Source organism: Engystomops pustulosus, chromosome 3, assembly GCF_040894005.1.
Source record: "Engystomops pustulosus chromosome 3, aEngPut4.maternal, whole genome shotgun sequence".
NCBI classification, from domain to species: Eukaryota; Metazoa; Chordata; class Amphibia; order Anura; family Leptodactylidae; genus Engystomops; species Engystomops pustulosus.
The window spans coordinates 23,217,298-23,236,013 of record NC_092413.1 but is presented as its reverse complement, the minus strand read 5'-3'; the positions used below and the strand labels follow the sequence as shown (position 1 = coordinate 23,236,013).

The 18,716-nt window shown below is 41.5% G+C and overlaps 1 protein-coding gene across 2 annotated transcripts in view; it reads left to right on the top strand.

Moving 5' to 3' along the window:
- The window catches only part of EPAS1 (endothelial PAS domain protein 1), a 93,940-nt gene that overhangs the window by 62,327 nt on the left and 12,897 nt on the right, over positions 1-18,716 (top strand). For both annotated transcript variants that reach the window (XM_072140292.1, XM_072140291.1), the window contains exons 3-10: positions 4,083-4,234; positions 5,206-5,290; positions 7,682-7,800; positions 7,881-8,083; positions 13,365-13,471; positions 15,797-15,944; positions 16,732-16,937; positions 17,226-17,413. In XM_072140292.1, the coding sequence (XP_071996393.1) occupies positions 4,083-4,234; positions 5,206-5,290; positions 7,682-7,800; positions 7,881-8,083; positions 13,365-13,471; positions 15,797-15,944; positions 16,732-16,937; positions 17,226-17,413 (1,208 nt within the window). The remainder of the gene's footprint in view (positions 1-4,082; positions 4,235-5,205; positions 5,291-7,681; positions 7,801-7,880; positions 8,084-13,364; positions 13,472-15,796; positions 15,945-16,731; positions 16,938-17,225; positions 17,414-18,716) is intronic.

Here is an 18,716-nt window from a genome sequence, read left to right as displayed (position 1 = left end):
TCCGTAGAATTCATCTGTGTTGAAATAATATTTGCTGGTGGTTGCACCTGGTGGATTTTGACCACATATCCTCTGCCAATCTACAATCTATGCCAAGCAGATCTGCCAATCTTAATTGATATGTCGCCAACATATACTACAGAGGTACATGTATAGACAAAGCCAGACACTACAAAGTAACACAAAAGGGAAAAGAACTTCCTCTCTACAAGGGGACAGCCGAGTTTTATAAAATGTAGGACAGAACACGTATAGCGGCATGTAGGTACGGATTCTGTAAAGTTCTGTAAAATAAGTGCGGATTCTGTAAAATTAATTTAATGTAGAAAGAGCAGGATATGAGGTGATATGACATGAGATAGTTCTGGTAGAAAGATATTGGGGCAGATTTACTTACCCGGCCATTCGCGATCCAGCGGCGCATTCTCTGCGGTGGATTCGGGTCTTCCGGCAGTTCCTATGACGTCCACCAGATGTCGTTGCTGCGCTGAAGTTCCCCGAGGTCCACCGGAGTGCACCATCCTATACTTGGTGAAGGTAAGCGCGTGTCCCGAGACCCTTTTTTTTTTTTTTTAAATGCGGCGGTTTCTCAAAATCCGTCGGGTTATCATTCGGCCATGCCCCCGATTTCCGTTGCGTGCACGCCGGCGCCGATGTGCCACAATCCGATCGCGTGCGGCAAAATTCATGGAAAATCGGCGTAAATCGGAAATATTCGGGTAACACGTCGGGAAAACGCGAATCAGGCCCTTAGTAAATGACCTGAACGCACTTTTGTCGGATTTTGGATATTTTCCGAATTTGCGCCGCTGTGACAGCTTCTTAGAAGGGGATTGTGTCGCACGCGGTCGGATTTTGCATCGCATTGGCGCCTGCTTTCAGAAATCGGGGGGCGGGCCGTCGTACAATCAGACGGATTCGGACTAAGCGCAGGATTTAACTTTAAAAGTGTGTCGCATACAATGGACTTACATACACCAGGAAGAAGAAGGTGAACTCCGACGGACCTGAGCGGGGAAGCGACACATGCAGGAAATTGGACGCTCGATCTTAGTGAATCGCGGCACAGTTCATTCCAGTCGGACATTCCGGATTGGGGAATTCGCCAGCGACTGGTAGGTAAATGTGCCCCATTTTTTTTTAAGTTGTGCATTTTGCCATCGAATCCGATTGTCTGGGGTAGCGCTTTCCAGAGAACTGGTGCAGCACGAGATAAGATTCCATAAATTGCGAAATTCAGATTATAGAACTTTTTGAATTTTAGTTCATTTAAAAAATTATTGTGCATTGTTTTTGTGATAGAGAAGGTGTAGCACCGTGCAGAGGTTTATGGGTAAGTTTGTTTTTATAGGTTTTTTTTTATGATATGCAGGTTGTATAACCAAGTGATTAAATACGGCTTGTAAAGGATAACTATGAGTCAAACATAACCCCAAAAAAATGGTGCAAAGGAGCTACGACAGTACCACACACCATGTAGGAACTACTAAAGCTTAAATTCCACCAATTTTTACCATAATTTTATATAGTCGCCCTTTTTGTATAGTACATTTTTTCGTTTCTATTCATTCAAATTATTAGTAACTTAAATAAGTATGTTACCAAGAAGTAGGGGATAGATAAAGGCAGGATCTGACTACACAGGGTTTTGATTGTTGTCAGTTACTATGGAGACGCAAAAGTCTGCATAGTGATTTTTACTTGATGTTGAAGTTACTATCCTTTAAGGTGGGAACATGGAAAATTTGTTATCATTTTTGGGTGCTCTGAGGATTTCATCCTTAGCCTGTATTATGTTCCTGTTTGTAGCTCACACTATATAACTCAATGTGCTATGGGAAGCAGGATGCAGAGCGCTCCATTCCAGGTCATGGTGTTGACCTCCGCTGAGCAGCACTGTCATTTTCTTCTGGAAACAGTAAACGTCCTTGAAGTTTTGTAAGAGCAATTAATAATAATCCCCTGGGAGTGGAAAAGGTCACATTCATAACCAAGACTTAAAAATCTCCCAGCATGCAGTTCAAGAGACCAAAGCCATGTGCATTTAGTAAACTGCTTCCATACAATCTTTTCAGGGGTTTACGCTCTATGACATCAGAATAACGCTTTTAAGTAAATATTCAAGTCCAGATACTTGGAAGCCAATTCTGCACTCCCTACCAGGAAGCTATACTTTCCACAAAAATGTGACACCTATCTGCATATAGGTTATTAGTTATTAGAAAAAGTGACAACAGGAAGTGGCTGAATGTGGAAATGGCTGCACTTCCTGTTGTGCAAACAGAACAAAGCCAATGGGGGAGATTTATCAGAAGTATCTGAGAGCAGAACTGTTCTGATTGCTCATGGAAACCAATCAGAGCTCAGCTTTAATTTTCCCACAGCTGTTTATGAAATGAAAGCTGAGCTCTGATTGGTTTCCAGGGTCAACTAGAACAGTTTTACCTCAGACACTTCTGATAAATCTCCTTCAATATCTCTGTAAGTAAAAAATAATATTTGACTATAGTAGTCTACATTTTTGATAGGATTGGTCAATTAACGACATTTGACTCTACATTGATCAGATAATTGAAGCTTTTATAAATGTTAGAGGTGGCGTCCATTGACCTCTATTACACAACATCTTCTTCATTCCAAATGTGCAAAATTGAATTAACCGGGTAGAAGAAGGGTTGAAGACTCCTGCTCTCTCTAATCTTTGGAGAGCCATAGTTGGGGATTCTCAAATGTCCTGTGGATATATCCCAAATGTATAAGTTGCTTTAACATATTCAAGACCCACTTTATAAAATGATAAATTTGTAGCATAAGAGAAAGTAAAAACAGGAAATGGCTGGATGTAGAAATGGCTGCACTTCCTGTTCTTCAAAAAATGGCTGACACTACTTGACAGACCTATCCCAATATCTTTGTAAGTAAAAAAATAATGTTTGACTGGTAGGGTAGTCTAAAGTTTTGATCATTAGTCATTAGATCACCGATATCGATATTTGGCGCTACATTGATCAGATAATTGAAGGGGCTGCTGGTTTAAGGGACAGTCTTTCGCATCTTCTTAGTAACGAAACTCATCCATCAGTCAAATGATCATCCACGCATCGGTTCCTTCCATGTAAATGGGATTGATCTGCTTTAGAAGACTCAGCTGATATGACACCTACCTATATGACCAACCTAAGGGCGCGTTCACACATTCAGTTTTTCAGATGCAGTTTTTGAAGCCAAAAACAGGTGTGGATCATAATTGGTGAGAACATATCTTTGAGAGAAGCTCCTCCTCTTTTTTTCATTCCACTCCTGGTTTGGACACCAAAAACTGCATTAGAATAGCTAAACGAGTGAATGCACCCTAAGGCTAGGTCGTCATATGTAAGAGCTGGATAACTCTTCAACATCTAGGTTACTTGTAATTGGTTGCAATGGAACAACCTCATATCAAACTACCAAAAATGTCTAAGACTAATGTCCTGTCTCACAAAAAAAGGGGTCCTGTAACCTCCATTACACAGCATCTTTGTGCCCCCTCTGGCAGGCACTGCTCTTCTTTTAGCTTCTAATGCCCTGTTTTGTTTTTTATAAAGGATTTTAAAATTATGCAAATGAGCCTGAGGGGCACAAGGCTCCATTGACACCTCTGGAGTCCGGAGCCCCTCAGGCTTATTTTCATAATTTAAAAAAAATTTATAAAAACAAGGTCCTAAGAAGCTCAAAAGGAGCAGAACCTGACAGGGGGGCACGCACCAGTATGTCAGTGTGCCTGGTGGTAGGTGGATGAGAACTCCCGTTCTTATCTTTGGAGGCCCATAGTTGGGGATTAGGATTATATTGTAGATATGTAACAAATGTATAAGATGCTAAATCACATTTAAGAGCCACTTTATAAAATTATAATTTTTTAGCATCAGATTTTCTATATACTTTATACACTTTTACATTTATTATCCTTGGGGAAACTTTATGTTTGTCTTGTTGTCCACACTTTTTGTGTTGACCTTATGATGTAAATTGTGTAAAAAGCGACTCGTATTCTATGTAAACCTCCTCTTATCGTTACTATTTGTGTTTTGCTTGTATTACAGTATGCGCAGAAGCCGACCTTGACACAGACTCTGAAAACCAGATAGATAATCTGTATCTTAAAGCTCTGGAGGGATTTGTTGCGGTGGTGACTCAAGATGGTGACATGATCTTCCTGTCTGAAAACATCAACAAGTACATGGGTCTAACGCAGGTGAGATGTCTGTGGTGCACAATCTGCAGACCTTAGATCTTTATGGAGGAGATCCAGTGAATAGAATTATGGGGAAATAATATGCAAATTAGCTCTCCCCTGGAGGCAGGAGAGCTTTGGCACCGCCTATTGGTAAATTCCTTATTAATCAACTTCTGGGCCATAAAATGTGATGAAGGTAGTTCACACCGAAACGTCTCCACTGTTTCAATAAACTTCACCCTTTGGAATTTCGGATTTTTGGAGTGCTGCCTACACTTTTTTTTAACTTTACCGCTGAAGGATTTTGCCAGGATCCATGGAGGCTCTGCACCCCCTCTATTGAGGTTTCTCTCCACTGTGCGGACTTGGTTTTCTTTTTTTGTATAATAATAATAATTCTTCATTTATATAGCGCCTACAGATTACGCAGCGCTGCACAAAGCATGTCAAATTGGTCACTGTCCCCATGGGGCTCACAATCTAAATAACCTACTAGTATGTTTTGGAGTGTGGGAGGAAACCGGAGTACCCGGAGGAAACCCACGCAAACATGGAGAGAACATACAAACTCTTTGCAGATGTTGACCTGGGTTGGATTTGAACCCAGGACCCCAGCACTGCAAGGCAGAAGTGCTACCCACTGAGCCACCGTGCTGCCTTATTTGTATGAAATAAAATAGATATTTGCCAGATTCCCTACTGGAGGATATGCTATAGGAAAGGAATCTTTGCAGTTAGGGAAGTCAAGTTGTAGAATATTCCACCCTAAGAAGATGAAAAGTGTTTCAAAAAAGGGTGAGATGCTTATCCGGTAACAGACGGCATCAAGTGTTATAATAATTCTAACGATAAGTCGTGTATAATTGATTGAGAGTGCTCGAATTTGATGGACATGTGACTAGTTCAACCGTTTGAAGTCATCGATCCAACACAAAGAAGTGTTTTGTATTCTAACCTAATCTAATGATGTCCCCGTTTTTTTGTTTTAGGTTGAACTCACAGGACACAGCATCTTTGACTTCACCCATCCATGTGATCATGATGAAATCAGAGAGAATTTAAGTCTCAAGTGTGGTAGGACATCAAATCTCAACTTGATTTTTTAGTTTTCTTGCATTTTTGCATGTTCATTGTATTGTGCACAATACAAATATTTTTCCAATACCCAACTGTCTCCAAGACAAGGAAAGACGGTGTTAAAGGTTTTCGGTACTCCTTGGTCTATAGCTCCTATACAAGCCTATTTGTGGTAACAGACTACAGCTCTTTGGGGAATACAGGATGTGCCCCTTCTGTCTGCTTCCATCCTGTGTTTCAGGACCTTTGGAGGACCTTTAAAGGTCCTGAAATAAGTCTTGTGTACATGTGTATTGAGAGCAGAAACAGATGTAGAAGGATTTCATGGGTAAAGATCCTTCACAGTATCAAATTCGGTTGGCCATGGGGCCCCTAGAAGGCTTGGGCCCCGGGCAACCACCCAAAACGCCTATATTCCAATCCTACATAATACTGCAAAAAGGGTTAAAAAATTAAGGCTACATTCATACACATGTATGGGGGACGTATATATGGCCAACGTATATACGGCCATTATATAAGTCCCCCATACACTTCTATGGGCTCACGGCCCTGTATGGGAGCGGTAAGGTGCAGCACACGTGCGGCACCGTACCGCTCCATAGCCCGGGAAAAGATAGGACATGTCCTATCTTTTCCCGTGATACGGTGCCGTGCGCTGTATCTTCCTATGGAGACAGGTGGGGGTGAGCAGCGCTCATCCCCTGCTCCTCTCCGCAGCGCCAATGTATGCCCGCCGTACTACGGGACGGCGGGTATACATCGTGTGAATGTAGCCTAAGGTTGATAAAACTTCACCAGTAGGAAATATGAAACCCAAACTTGTGCTATTAAAAACTACATTTCGTCCCTTAAAAAAACAAGACCCCATACAAATTCAGTGACAGAAAAATATAAAAAAGTTATAGCTTGTAGAAGGCATTGGCAATAAAAACTGAGAAATGGACTGAGCGTTAACACGGAAATTAAGAGTGTGGGGTTTTTTTTGGATGCAGAAGCCAAAAATATCTGTTTCTATGAGAAAAAAAGCAGAGGTGATCTTGTTTTTACCCATCAGTAAGTGTTAGGGCAGTAGATTGTTTTTAGTCTCGGTTGCCCATTGTCTGCTGTGTTTGCCGGGTTACCTTTTCCCTAGCCATAGACTTCCTTCTGATGTCATCCTTCAGTTTAAGCCATTTGGTAGTAAAAAAATTTGCATTATTTGTTTGCTCTGCGTGCACCATGAACATCTTCAGTGAAATCATTTTCTAGTTTACTTCATCCGAGTGGATTTTTTTTTCTAAATGGATTTACAAGAAATCTACCATCAGAAGCGAATATGATAAGCCACATTCACACGGACCGGATCCCCGGTGAGCACAGGGCCAGGTGTAGAAGGGAGGGGGAGTAAGCGCTCCTCACCCCTCCCCTCTCCATTGAAACATGAGCAGCCCCCCAGCTCGATCGCGGTACAGTGAGACACCATGTGCTCACCACAACGTGACAATGGACCTCAATGAGGGCCGTGATCTGGTCGCAAATTGTGCCAACAAGTCACAGCCCCCATACGGTCATGTGAATGTGGCTGTACTAATATATCCAGGCACCGTGACTGTGGTAATCTTCTTGAATTTGTTATCCATGGTCTCCTTCCTTCTAATATAAACTTTAAAAATGATGCTAATGAATCAGAAGTGCTATGGGGGTATTACCAGAGCCCCTCCATGCTTTAGCTTCACAGGCTGCTACACTATGCAGGAGCAAATCTCACTCTCCCCCTGCTTCTACTTAGCACTTCCCCCTTCCTCTGCTAGCTGTAATCTCATAGCAGCAGGGGGTGTTATTACACAGTGGAAGGGGAGAATTGATCCTGTACAGTCTAATGGGGGAGCTCTGGTAAAGCCCCTTCCTAGAGCACTTGACTCATTAGCATATTTCTTTTACAAATTTATTTTTATAAGGAAGGAGGCCATGGGTAACAAATATAAGAAGATTACCACAGTCACGGTGTCCGGATCTTTTAGTAAGTGTCCCTGTTTATCATGATAGATTTTGATAGTAGGTTTCCTTTAACCTTGTACCTATATTTTATGGTCATTCTTCCACACAGTCATGTGCTCACACAACTCACTCCTCCAACCCCTCATAGGAAAATAACCAGATAACTATCAGTATGAATATTTAGAGTCCAGTATAGAGTCCAGTGGGCGGTCAGTTACTCAGTAGCTCCACCCACTGGACACCTACGTTCAAATATTTAATCTCTATTCTCAAAACACCCTATAGTATCAGTCTGCTCAGCTCATCCGGCTCTCGGATGCTTCCTGCAGAATAGATGGCATTTCTGATGTTACAGGTTCCCCTTTAAGAATAGTCATAAAGCAAGTCCCTTTGTCTCTTTCTATTAAGGTGCCGGCATGGGAAAGAAGAACAAGGAGGCCAACACAGAGCGGGATTTCTTCATGAGGATGAAATGTACCGTTACCAACAGAGGCAGAACCGTCAACCTGAAATCTGCAACATGGAAGGTGATTCTAGGAATAAGTCAAAGACTGGGAAGGTTCGGGAGATCTTGTAGGAATCTCATTAGTCTCTTCACATCTTCCAGGTTCTGCATTGCACTGGTCATGTCAAGACGTACAGCTCCTACAACCCCCATGCTCTGTGCGGCTACAAGGATCCTATGCACAACTGCCTGGTGATGATGTGCCAACCTATCCAGCACCCGTCCAACATCGACATCCCGCTGGATAGCAAGACATTCCTGAGCCGTCACAGCATGGACATGAAGTTCACCTACTGCGATGACAGGTGAGGCTATCATGGAAGCCTCCACCATAGTGATTAATGATGAGATCCTTTGGCCAGGGGACAGGGATTCACCAGCCATAAGGCGAGTTGAGCCTCTTGCCTCAAGCAGCATCACTGGCAGAAAAATAGGGGGGAGCATCAGGGGCGCAGTCACCTACTACAAAGCAGGATATGACTCTTGAAAATAGTATCTCTTCACATCCGATGTCTGCATGAGTGTGAGACACTACATGGTAAACACACTTGCTAAAAATATAACCTTATATATTACTACCAGATGGGGCTGAGGGGCCATCGTTGTATAGCTCGCCTCAGGCAGCAGATAGTTTAGGTTTACCCCTGCCAGGACAAGTTAACATAGGGCCCTCATAGCAAAACTTGGTCCACTAGTCCACATCACCGTGACCACTTACTGCTATGAGCGTCCACTACCCTTGTATTTCCCCCATGGTCCCATATGCCCTTGTAAATTAGTAATGGGATTTGTTCACCTAATCTTAAAGGGGTATTCCTCTTTTCAAAGTGATGTGGTTAGGGTGCAGGGAAAGACTATGAAGTGTCTACATTATTTGGATTCAGAAGTCGCGACCACAATTATGTGTTTTCCTGCTCTTTGGGGAATAAAAATAAGATGAAATACCAGAAACCACCACTAAAAACGAATGGCGCTATTGCTAGTAAAAAAAAGACCTGAATATCTTCCCACTAAGGTCATTTATTTCAATCATACGACATTAGTGAGAGAAACCGAGATTCTAAAATGATATGAACTTCCTCACACATTGATCAAATGACACTTGTAATGCTTTTCCATAATCTACCCACAATGCACAGTGTCAGGGAAAGTCAACCACTATTCTTTATTACCATAATTACCCTATAAAGATATCGCATGGGTAACGAGGCCTCTAGACAGAAGATTATAGCCATCAATAAAGAGACGGATCAGTCCCGGGTTTATGACTTATTGGGTAACACGCTTACTTTTCTCACACTGATGTTCTCTGCTTGTACGACCTATGAGCAAATACGACCTATGAACCTGATGTGGTGATCTCAGCGCCCGCCTCATACTACAACTTACCTTTCAGTCTACTTTCACTTTGTGTTTCATGTTTTTGACAACCACTATGACCACCATGACCGCGCTGAGCGTTGAGTTATCACCCAACTTTATAAAACTTTGTACGTTTCCTAATGTTGAGTTATTGGTCGATGTGAGGAGGCGTGGTCTATCATGTCTTTGGTGACATTGTACTTTCTTAAACCTACATTAAACCCATTGAGGATTTCCATTTCCACCATACATTAGGTGTACTATCAATTGAGGCAGATTTGGGCCTCCACCCATAACATACCACGACTACATTGCAAGTGGCAACATTGTTCCCCGCTTAACTATAGCGTTGAACTGAGGATGCCCACATGGGGCAGATATGGGTTGGCATCCATTATCACTCTAGTTCCCCTGTTCCAAGAAGAGCTCTACGTGAGACGTCCTTCATTTTCAGGGCCCTAATCTGTTGAATGGGAGCATTATAAAAGCTGTCCAGAATTTAAAGGAAACCTACTATAAGTAATGGAAGTAGGTCTGATGGTAGATGCCTCCTGTCTGCGTCTGCCCTAATCTGTAATTTATTAATTCTGGAGCCTAACTTGTTAAAAACTTAATTTTAATAATATGTAAATTACCTGCAGAGACAACTGGGGCGTGGAGTAGCCTCAACTCTCAGTGCCCGGCCGGGCTAGTACACGCCCCAGTAGCCTCTGCAGTTAATTTACATCTTACTAAAATAAAAATTTTAATAAATTAGAATAGGTTCCAGGATTATTACATTACAGATTAGGGCAGAGGCAGGCAGGAGGAATCTACCATCACATCTACTTCTGATGGTAGAATCCTCATGGTAGGTTTCCTTTAAGAAACAATTCTAGTAAATAGAGCATGTAGACTTCTCTTGAAATGGCCGGGGATTTGCAAATCATAGGTCCCACCCAATTTTGGAGTGGTCTCAGAAGGAGGCCTTGGATACCTAAAATTTGTCAATTTAAATGTTGGCATCTATGTGATTGTGAAGGGGATTTGGAGATCTTTCCTTTAAAACGCTGATCTTGTTTCCTTTGTTTTCTACAAATTTTTTTTGCATCAAGGTTAAGGTTAGGGTAAGCGTTAGGGTTAACCCCAAACCTAATGAAAAAAACTTGTAGAAAATTAACTAAACAAGATTTTTATTTTTAAAAAGCAATGCTTCAGTGGCATAGAGGGGGTTATGTACCAATTTCCAATAAAATTGGAGAAACATTGGTTCATCTGAAGCACATCAGCAAACAGTCATTTGATTTGTTGTCGGATTTGTACTAAATCTTCGAATCAACTCAAAATTCCGGAATTCAACTTAAGCTCTGAGTCACAAGGGGACATTTTATGTCTCGATATCTTCATTGAATTTGGCGATGACTATGGGGACAGTGGTTATGTAATAATTAGACTTCTCCATCTTCTACCTCTTTGTTGTATGATTGTGGCTGTGCTTTGTATACTTCGCTCCGTACTATCTACGTTGGTGTAGTATCACATGTTTGCGCACTGCTGCCATTGTACTGTGAGAACTGTAAGAGTTGTACTGGAATGTCTTATATATACAACACTTAACATACTTAAGTCCTGCTCCAGATTTATGGACTGTTGCAGAAATTCATTTTCAGAACCAAGGCGGAGAGCTGTTTATTTGTAAAACCTCATCCAGCTCCTGTATAATGAGACCTTGGCTATGCTGCGGATGGCTAAGACTCATAATTACATTGTGTGAGTAGGTAATTATTGTATTGGACAGATTATAAAGTGTCTTGTCTTATCTGTAAGTCTTACAGGTTTCAGTATCATTAACCTGAGCTTTGTTACTATCGGTAATGTATTTACAATGGATCTTTACGTTCTCCCTTATTGAGCCTTTTGGTCGATGTGTGATAATTACTTGATAATCTGCTTTCACCTCTGGTCTAGTTTCTTGTAAGAATCTTTACTGTTCTTGCAAGGAGGTTAAAGAGCTGTCCCATGTAAATAACTCATTGGCAGTTTGGTGGAGTGAAGATGGTTTCTCTTCTGTAATCCCGTAGGTTAAAACCCCAAGGGGTCCAGGATAAGAAATATAGAGCACATACTTATTCTTCCTGGCACCTGCTCCCCCGCGTCACTCTGCTACATCAGTTATTGGGTCGCTTCAACCAATATCTGGCCTTCTCAGTGACTTTCTGTGTTGTCCCTGGGTCCGAGGAGGCCATCATTGGGTGAAGCTGATCCTGTAACGATCCAATCCCTATAACTTCATGCCGGGGCCAGTACCAAAACTGCACATACCCGGAGTGATGCAGGATCAAGAGCTGAGTATTTTTTTCTTGCCCTAGGCCCCAGGGTAACTTCCATGAGAGTCCTGGTCTTCCAGACATAGACTCTTCACCTTCTAGCCTTGAGTACAATGTCTTGTTCAATGCCGGGAGGCTGCACTTACTTGAGACAAATTGAGCCATAGCGTTGGTGAAGACCAACTCTACTTACAAAGAGAATTGGTTGCACACCAAAGAAGGCCTTAGATTTGGTGTTGGATTGTAGTTCCTTATACCTGTGGGCTTCAGATAACCCCTTAAAGAGGTTCCTACAATGAAATCACTGATATTGCAATTCCATGACAGGTGGATATTGAGCCTCAGCATGATGATCCTATTCTTCTCAAAGTATATTAACCATATGTGTACATCAGCTTATTTTACGCTTTTCGCTACACGCCCAGTATCTACTTTTGTAGGGGGTCTTGGCTGATTACTGGCCCCCTGAACCAGAAGAGCTGTCGTTTAAAATAGAGGGGACGGACAGGGTAGAAGAACACATGGAGGAAAAGCAATACCGGTACATATTTGTTACCCGGTGCTCCCATAAACATATCAGGGTTCTTTAGTGTCATGGTATTAAGAGTGGGTCAGAGAGAAAGTATGACTATGTTCCAAAATATTTTGGAAGATCCATTGTATAAACCCCCACTAATCTTAGCGGAGTGGAAAGAGTAGATTGAAGAGTAGATACAAAGAAGATCTCCCTGTTGTGGACTCATAGATGAAATGTAATACCAAATTTCTCCTGTGGAGGTGCTGCAGAAAAACTTGGTGCCTCGGCAGGTTACTGCTGATTTCCTTGCACATTATCCTTTTTAACAGGGTTATTTTTCAGGGATCCCATCCAAGACACAGTGATCATCAAAATCTCTTGTGAGAAATCTCTAGAAGAAAACCATCTTATGACCAAATATCAGAAAATAGGACAATAAAATATACTGTGCCCACTTGTATCCAAACAGGAGCCATCTGTGTTGTGTTTGTCCTCGCTGGGGGTTCATCTTACTGCGGGGCGGCATCATGTGGAAAAGATATTTTAATGAGATTTTTAATTGACATGGCTTCTAAGCCTCTATGTGTTTCAACATATCTGGTGGCTTGGCACCATGTGAACATTGGATTTGCCCTAACATAATATGTTTGTTATTTTACCAGATTAGCTGGTTATTAAATATTTAGCTGAGAACGAGGTCAGTAGTTCACTGTACACAATTCTGGCCGGCCAATAGGAGTCAAGAAAAGGGGTTTAGGGGGCAACAAACAATATCTGCCTTTTCCAGACCAATCTCCATAAATCTAGAAACATCCAGGCCCCTTAAGATCTTCCGATAAGTGAGATGAATAGTTTCGCTGCATTAGAGAGTCCTTTCCTATGATGACGGTGGAATTTTAGACTATTATTTCATCTAAATGATGCCCATTGTATCTCAACGGGAACTGAATAATTCCTAATTTTCTGACTGTTTGGCACTCATGACCTCTGAAGCTTGACGTGTTATGATCGGCTTATCATCTGAGACCATCCCGACAAAAAGTAGTTGTCAAAAGTGGAAAACTGCTTTAAGATTTAGACTTAATGGTGATCCCTACTCACAACTTGCATCCTTGATCCATAGAATGGGGAATAAGTGCCCAGTTGCTTCAGATAGAACACATGTGGGACTGTCAAGTCTCTTCTATGGTACTTATGGACCATAGCCAAGTAGGGTGCTCTGTAGGGGTACCTTTCCATGTTGGGTAATGGTTGTTGGATTTATCTCAGTGGTTAGTTCATAGCCATTACACATAGGAGCAGTGGTCCTTTATGGAGGTTGGTCGAGAACTTGCATTTTTCTGCCAAAATTTCTCCTAACCGGCATACTAAACATTATATTTTAATATTTTCTCTCTGAAGAATTACAGAATTGGTTGGATACCATCCAGAGGAGCTGCTCGGGCGCTCGGCCTATGAATTTTACCATGCCTTGGATTCAGAAAGTATGACTAAAAGCCACCAGAATTGTAAGTATTAAGCAAGATGTTCTGTGATGACTTATCTGGGTACAAGATGTGAGGAACATGGTTTCAAGTTCCAATAAATGAGATTTATGAATATTTTCAAGGCGAGATGGTTCGGCCTGCTTATGATCAGATGCCTTCATGAAAAAGTCTTAGTGGATGGTACCCAAGAACCATTCACGCATCTGATTAGAAGATAGAAGTTAAAAGGAAATTTCTAGATTGATGGATTGATATTTGTATCATAGTTGTTCCATTTGGCATCTAAATTTAGTATCCAATAATACTTCTCTATCAAAATATGGAGGCTCTAGGAAAGATTAAGATAAGATCTAAGATAAAGTTTATTATCCTGGAGGGGATTCAAGGAAGATCAGGGAGTTCTCTACAATCTATACTTCTTACAAAGAACTCCATGAGAGTAACCACTTGACCACGGTGACCACTTGCTGAGTTACTTGATGGGGAAAAATTTGTCTATTTTTCCTACAGCACCTCCACAGGACAAAGTGAGCATTACACAAAGTCCATGCAAGTCAATGGGTTGTCTGTATAATACAGGACAGGTCCTCCAGAGTGAGAGACAATTTTTGTAAGCCGAGAGCCAATGATCCTAAACGCAGGACCCCTGTAGTAATTTCAAATTGCCTACTAAATTATGTAACTACGCCCTTAAAGGATTTGTCGATATCTGAATACCATCTATAAATGAGGTAATAGGGTAGGATTCTTAATACAGGATCCCTGTCAAGTTTAAATAATGGCTACAGAGAGTGTCCATGACTCATGTGGATAACCTCTTAATTTGAAAGAGTATTGTGTAATACTTGGCTTCTCCTGCGGAGGCACTGCAGAGAAAATTATAAATGATCGCCAGCGTTCCAAGCAGTAGGACATCCTGTATTATGTGTTGGGGCTTGCACAAAGTAGACAATTCCTTTAAGTAGATATTGGCAGCCCAACCTTGACCCTCAGAAGGGCGTGGGCCTGACAACTGTAATGTATACAGATCTGAGTATCAATAGGCCCCCGGTAATTAGTCAATGGAGACTAAAGTCATCACACTTGATTTCATTTACACAATGTTGTAATGTTTCACATTGAGGTGAGGTTATTGTCCTGAAGAGTCCCGGCAATGTGTTGTTGAAGTGTAGATTTCTGGCGTCCTAAATCCTTAATTGGGCTGAGATCATTTGGAAGTTAAGTACTTAATTTGGCAGCGGATGCGGTACATAGTGTTTCTTGTGTGCATGAGACAGTGTTTAATTTATCTTTTATTATTGGTATAGTATGCGCAATGCTAAACATTTACTTAGCTAAACGATTGGAAATCATTCCTGACAAAGGCTTAATTTGTGGTTTTACACGTAATGTCTTCTGCCGTTACTTAGAATCGGATTTGTAGGTTATGGGCGAGACTCGAATTTATCAGACATGACGGGAGTGTGTGGAAATGTAGCAAACCAAGTGTGATAATAAGAAGGGTCTATTAAACAGAACAATAGAAAAAAATCCATTAAGGGTAATACAAATGGTACATAGTAAGGTTTTTGGCTTAAAATGTATGATAACAGTCCCAGATTTCAGCATGGCGATTTTTGCACCAAAATTTGGGAATTTTATGAAAATTTTTCTTAAGGATTTCTTGAATCAATGCAACTGTAAACCAAATGGGACTTTCTCGAAAAAAAAAACCGTTTCGCAAGTATGACCACTACTCAAGATCTCCATTCTAATGAAAGTAGGGGTCAAAGTTAATGGGGCACATTTACTTACCCTGTCCAGTCGCGATCCAGTGGCGCGTTCTCCGACGCTGATTCGAGTCTGCCGGGATTCACTAAGGCCCATGCACCCGATATCCACCAGGTGTCGCTGCTGCGCCGAGGTCCCCTGGAGTTCACCTTCTTCGTCCCGGTGCATGTGCTGATCTTGCAACACAAATTCTTGTTTAAATTCCACGTTTTTTCTGAATCCGTCGTGTTGTCCGATGGCCATGCCCCCCCCCCCCCCGAATTTCTGTCGCATGAAAGCCGGCGCCAATGCGCCAAAATCCGATTGCGTGCGTCAAAATCCCAGGGCAATTCGGCGAAAATCGGTAATCGTCGGGAACCCTGGCGAAAGTGCGCAATTCGGACCCTTAGTAAATGAGCCCCAATGTGTCCCCATTGTTCCAGTACTTTAGATAGGTAGTAGATAGATTTGTTTACAGATATTAAATTGGTGATTTACTATTGGTTCACACTTAAGTCCTTTGTGTGTGTTTTTTGAGGCTGTTAAATTTCTTTAAAAATTAAAAAGATGATGTAATGAATGTTTCTTATGTTTTAGTGTGCACAAAAGGTCAAGTGGTCAGCGGTCAGTACCGGATGCTCGCCAAGCATGGTGGCTACGTCTGGGTGGAGAGTCACGGCACAGTCATTTACAACTCACGAAACTCTCAGCCACAGTGCGTTGTCTGTGTGAACTATGTCCTGAGGTGAGGAGGTCAAAAAATATCATTTTTGTAGAGCTTATGAAGTATGTATGGTCATTCTGTTAATTATCAACTGAAGAACCAGTAATGGACCGACCATTGCATCAAAAACAAGAGTCAACTTACTAGTGCAGATGAACCAAGTCACAAGAAATTATGTAAAGTCCATCAATGTGGGTGGATCATGTTTTTGCTTTAGGGTTCGGTTGCACCTAACCAAGCTAACCAGAGTTGGGTGTCTTCATCGTTCCGTTCTGACGATCAACATACACCCATTACTATAGAGTCATTCTTTGGGTATTGGAATGAAACTGCTAAACTCTACTCTTGGACCTTGATTTTTGGTCAAGTTGATAACTTCAGAGTAGTAGAGTCTCCAGCTTTAACATTTTGAAGAAATTTGTCTGCATTGATGGTGAAACTTATTCAGATTGAGATGGATCAGTCTTAGGCATATTTCAAAATGCAAACTAGAACCTTCTTTGAGGGCTTATATGATCCACCAAAACCTTTGACATGTTATAGAGATGTGTCAAAAGATCTATAACGTGAGGTAAAACCTCCATTGAGAGTTCCGATGATCTACCAAAACCTTTAACATGTTATAGAGACATGTCGGAAGATCTGATCGGTGACGGTTCAGGTGCTGAGACACCAGTCGATCGAGAATTTCTGATTTTAGTGATAAAGTAGTTATTTTAGGAAAAATATCCTCCAGTAAAAACTGTCATTTTAAAGAAAATATAGTCTTTGAGTTTATTTCAACTGACTTCTGATTCTTTCTCTGCAGTGAGATTGAGAAAAACAATGTTGTTTTCTCCATGGACCAAACAGAGTCTCTGTTCAAGCCGCATCATATGACCATGAACTCCATCTTTAGCAATGCTGTTTCTGATAAGACAAGTGACTTCTTGTTTGCCAAACTTAAAGAAGAGCCAGAAGAGCTGGCACAACTGGCTCCCACCCCAGGAGACGAGATTATCTCTTTGGACTTTGGTAAGTTGTTATGGCCTGGTCCATTTGTGAACCTCTGTGGGACCACCACTGATCACTGGTCACAAAGCTAACTTTGTGTTCATGGATCTTCTACTTAGAAGGCTGGTCTTCTGGTCTTCATCAAGGGAAAACAAGTAACTTTCAGCCCAAACCCGCCATATACTTCCTCAAATCCTCCACCGCAGGTGTATCAGACACATCTAGCCTATGCGAAACCTTTCCTTTCCACCATTTTAGAGAAGAGAAGAAGCATGTCATCATATTTTACATATTTTATGTATTCTTCAGGTGCTCAACCCTATGAAGAGCTATCAAGCTATAACAGTGGTGATCAAACCAGCCCAAGTAAATGGCCACTGGAGGTCAAGAGCCACAATTCCCAGTCCGATATTATCAACCTTCCGTCCTTCACAGCACCTCAGGTGGTACCAGGAAACAGCACTCCAAGTGCAAGCAGTCAGAGTGATTGTTCTACGGTAAGAGATAGCTGCTTGGGAACTTCTTTTTGTTGTAAAAGCTTAGTCATTTTTCTTCTGCCAAACTTTTTAGTGAAAAATTCAGACACAAAGTTAAACTGTAGGTAGCCCGCACAAAGTTGACGACTAAACAGTACCACAGTACTCAATCCCTTTAAAACATGTGCATGGATATCGGATGTTTTTGGAATGTCTAGGGTAACTTGAGCAGTCGAGAAGATCAGTTCTTATGCAAGAGAGGTTGTGTTTACCTACTGACAACCTGGTGGACGCTCTGCCGTGAGTCAGTGATTTTGTCTCCAAAACAGGAGGTAAACATACATCAAATATATATTAAACTTTACTACTGATGCACTCTGGGAAAGCTGCCCAAAACGCATACCTGATTCCAAAGTCTTTAGGTATTTCACTTGTAACTAAATAGATCAAGGTTAAAACCACAACTGACAATGAGGGCGTCTTTGCACACGTACCTGTCACTATTCCATGGACGCAGTGTCCTTCATAGAGTGATAAACTTATTTATGGAGACAATTTTAAAGTATTTCTCACAGCTTTGTTTCCTCAAAAATGGAGATCCATTAGCAATATTTGTATAAGGATCTGTGTCATCACTTGGCCGTAAGATTTTACAATGAGCAATTGACTACTCCCAAGTGTCTAAAGTGTATTAAATAGTTCAATTACAAAATGATCTACGTAAAACACTTAAAGGGGTTGTCCAAGATTGTATTTTTTATGGGCCCAAAGTGCTGTAAAAGTAATGATGGAGCAATATTTACCTCCGGCCTAGCGGGGCGCTTCCTGTCACTGTTGGCCTTTGTTGATATACAAAGGTGCTAGACAGAACACATCATGTATTGTATGTAGAGAAGAGGATATTGGTTTACCACAAATCAATTTCTGAAGTTCCACCAACCAATTTTCTAAATGTTTAAAAGTTTCAGCTAATACGAGGCTTTTGAAGTTAGTTTCAGGTGAATCCCGAAAAATGTTGGCTAGTCATTTAGCTAATTACAGGGGTAAGGTAAGAAAAAAACACATACTTACCCCATTCTGTCTTCAAGTCGCCACCTCTTCTTTAGAGTGACCGGGTGTTCCAGCGGTTATTGGAACTGCTACAAAAAGTGGCCTCCTCCAACCAGCAGACAACAAGTGAAGTTCTGATGCAAACGGAAGTGATGTTCCCTGGTCCGAGAAGGCTACTAATTGCTTGAAGTGGAGCTTGTGATCTCCTAGTACCCCCAGTTGGGTGAAGTTCCCATGCAAACGAAAGTGATGTCCCCTGGTCCGAGAAGGCTAC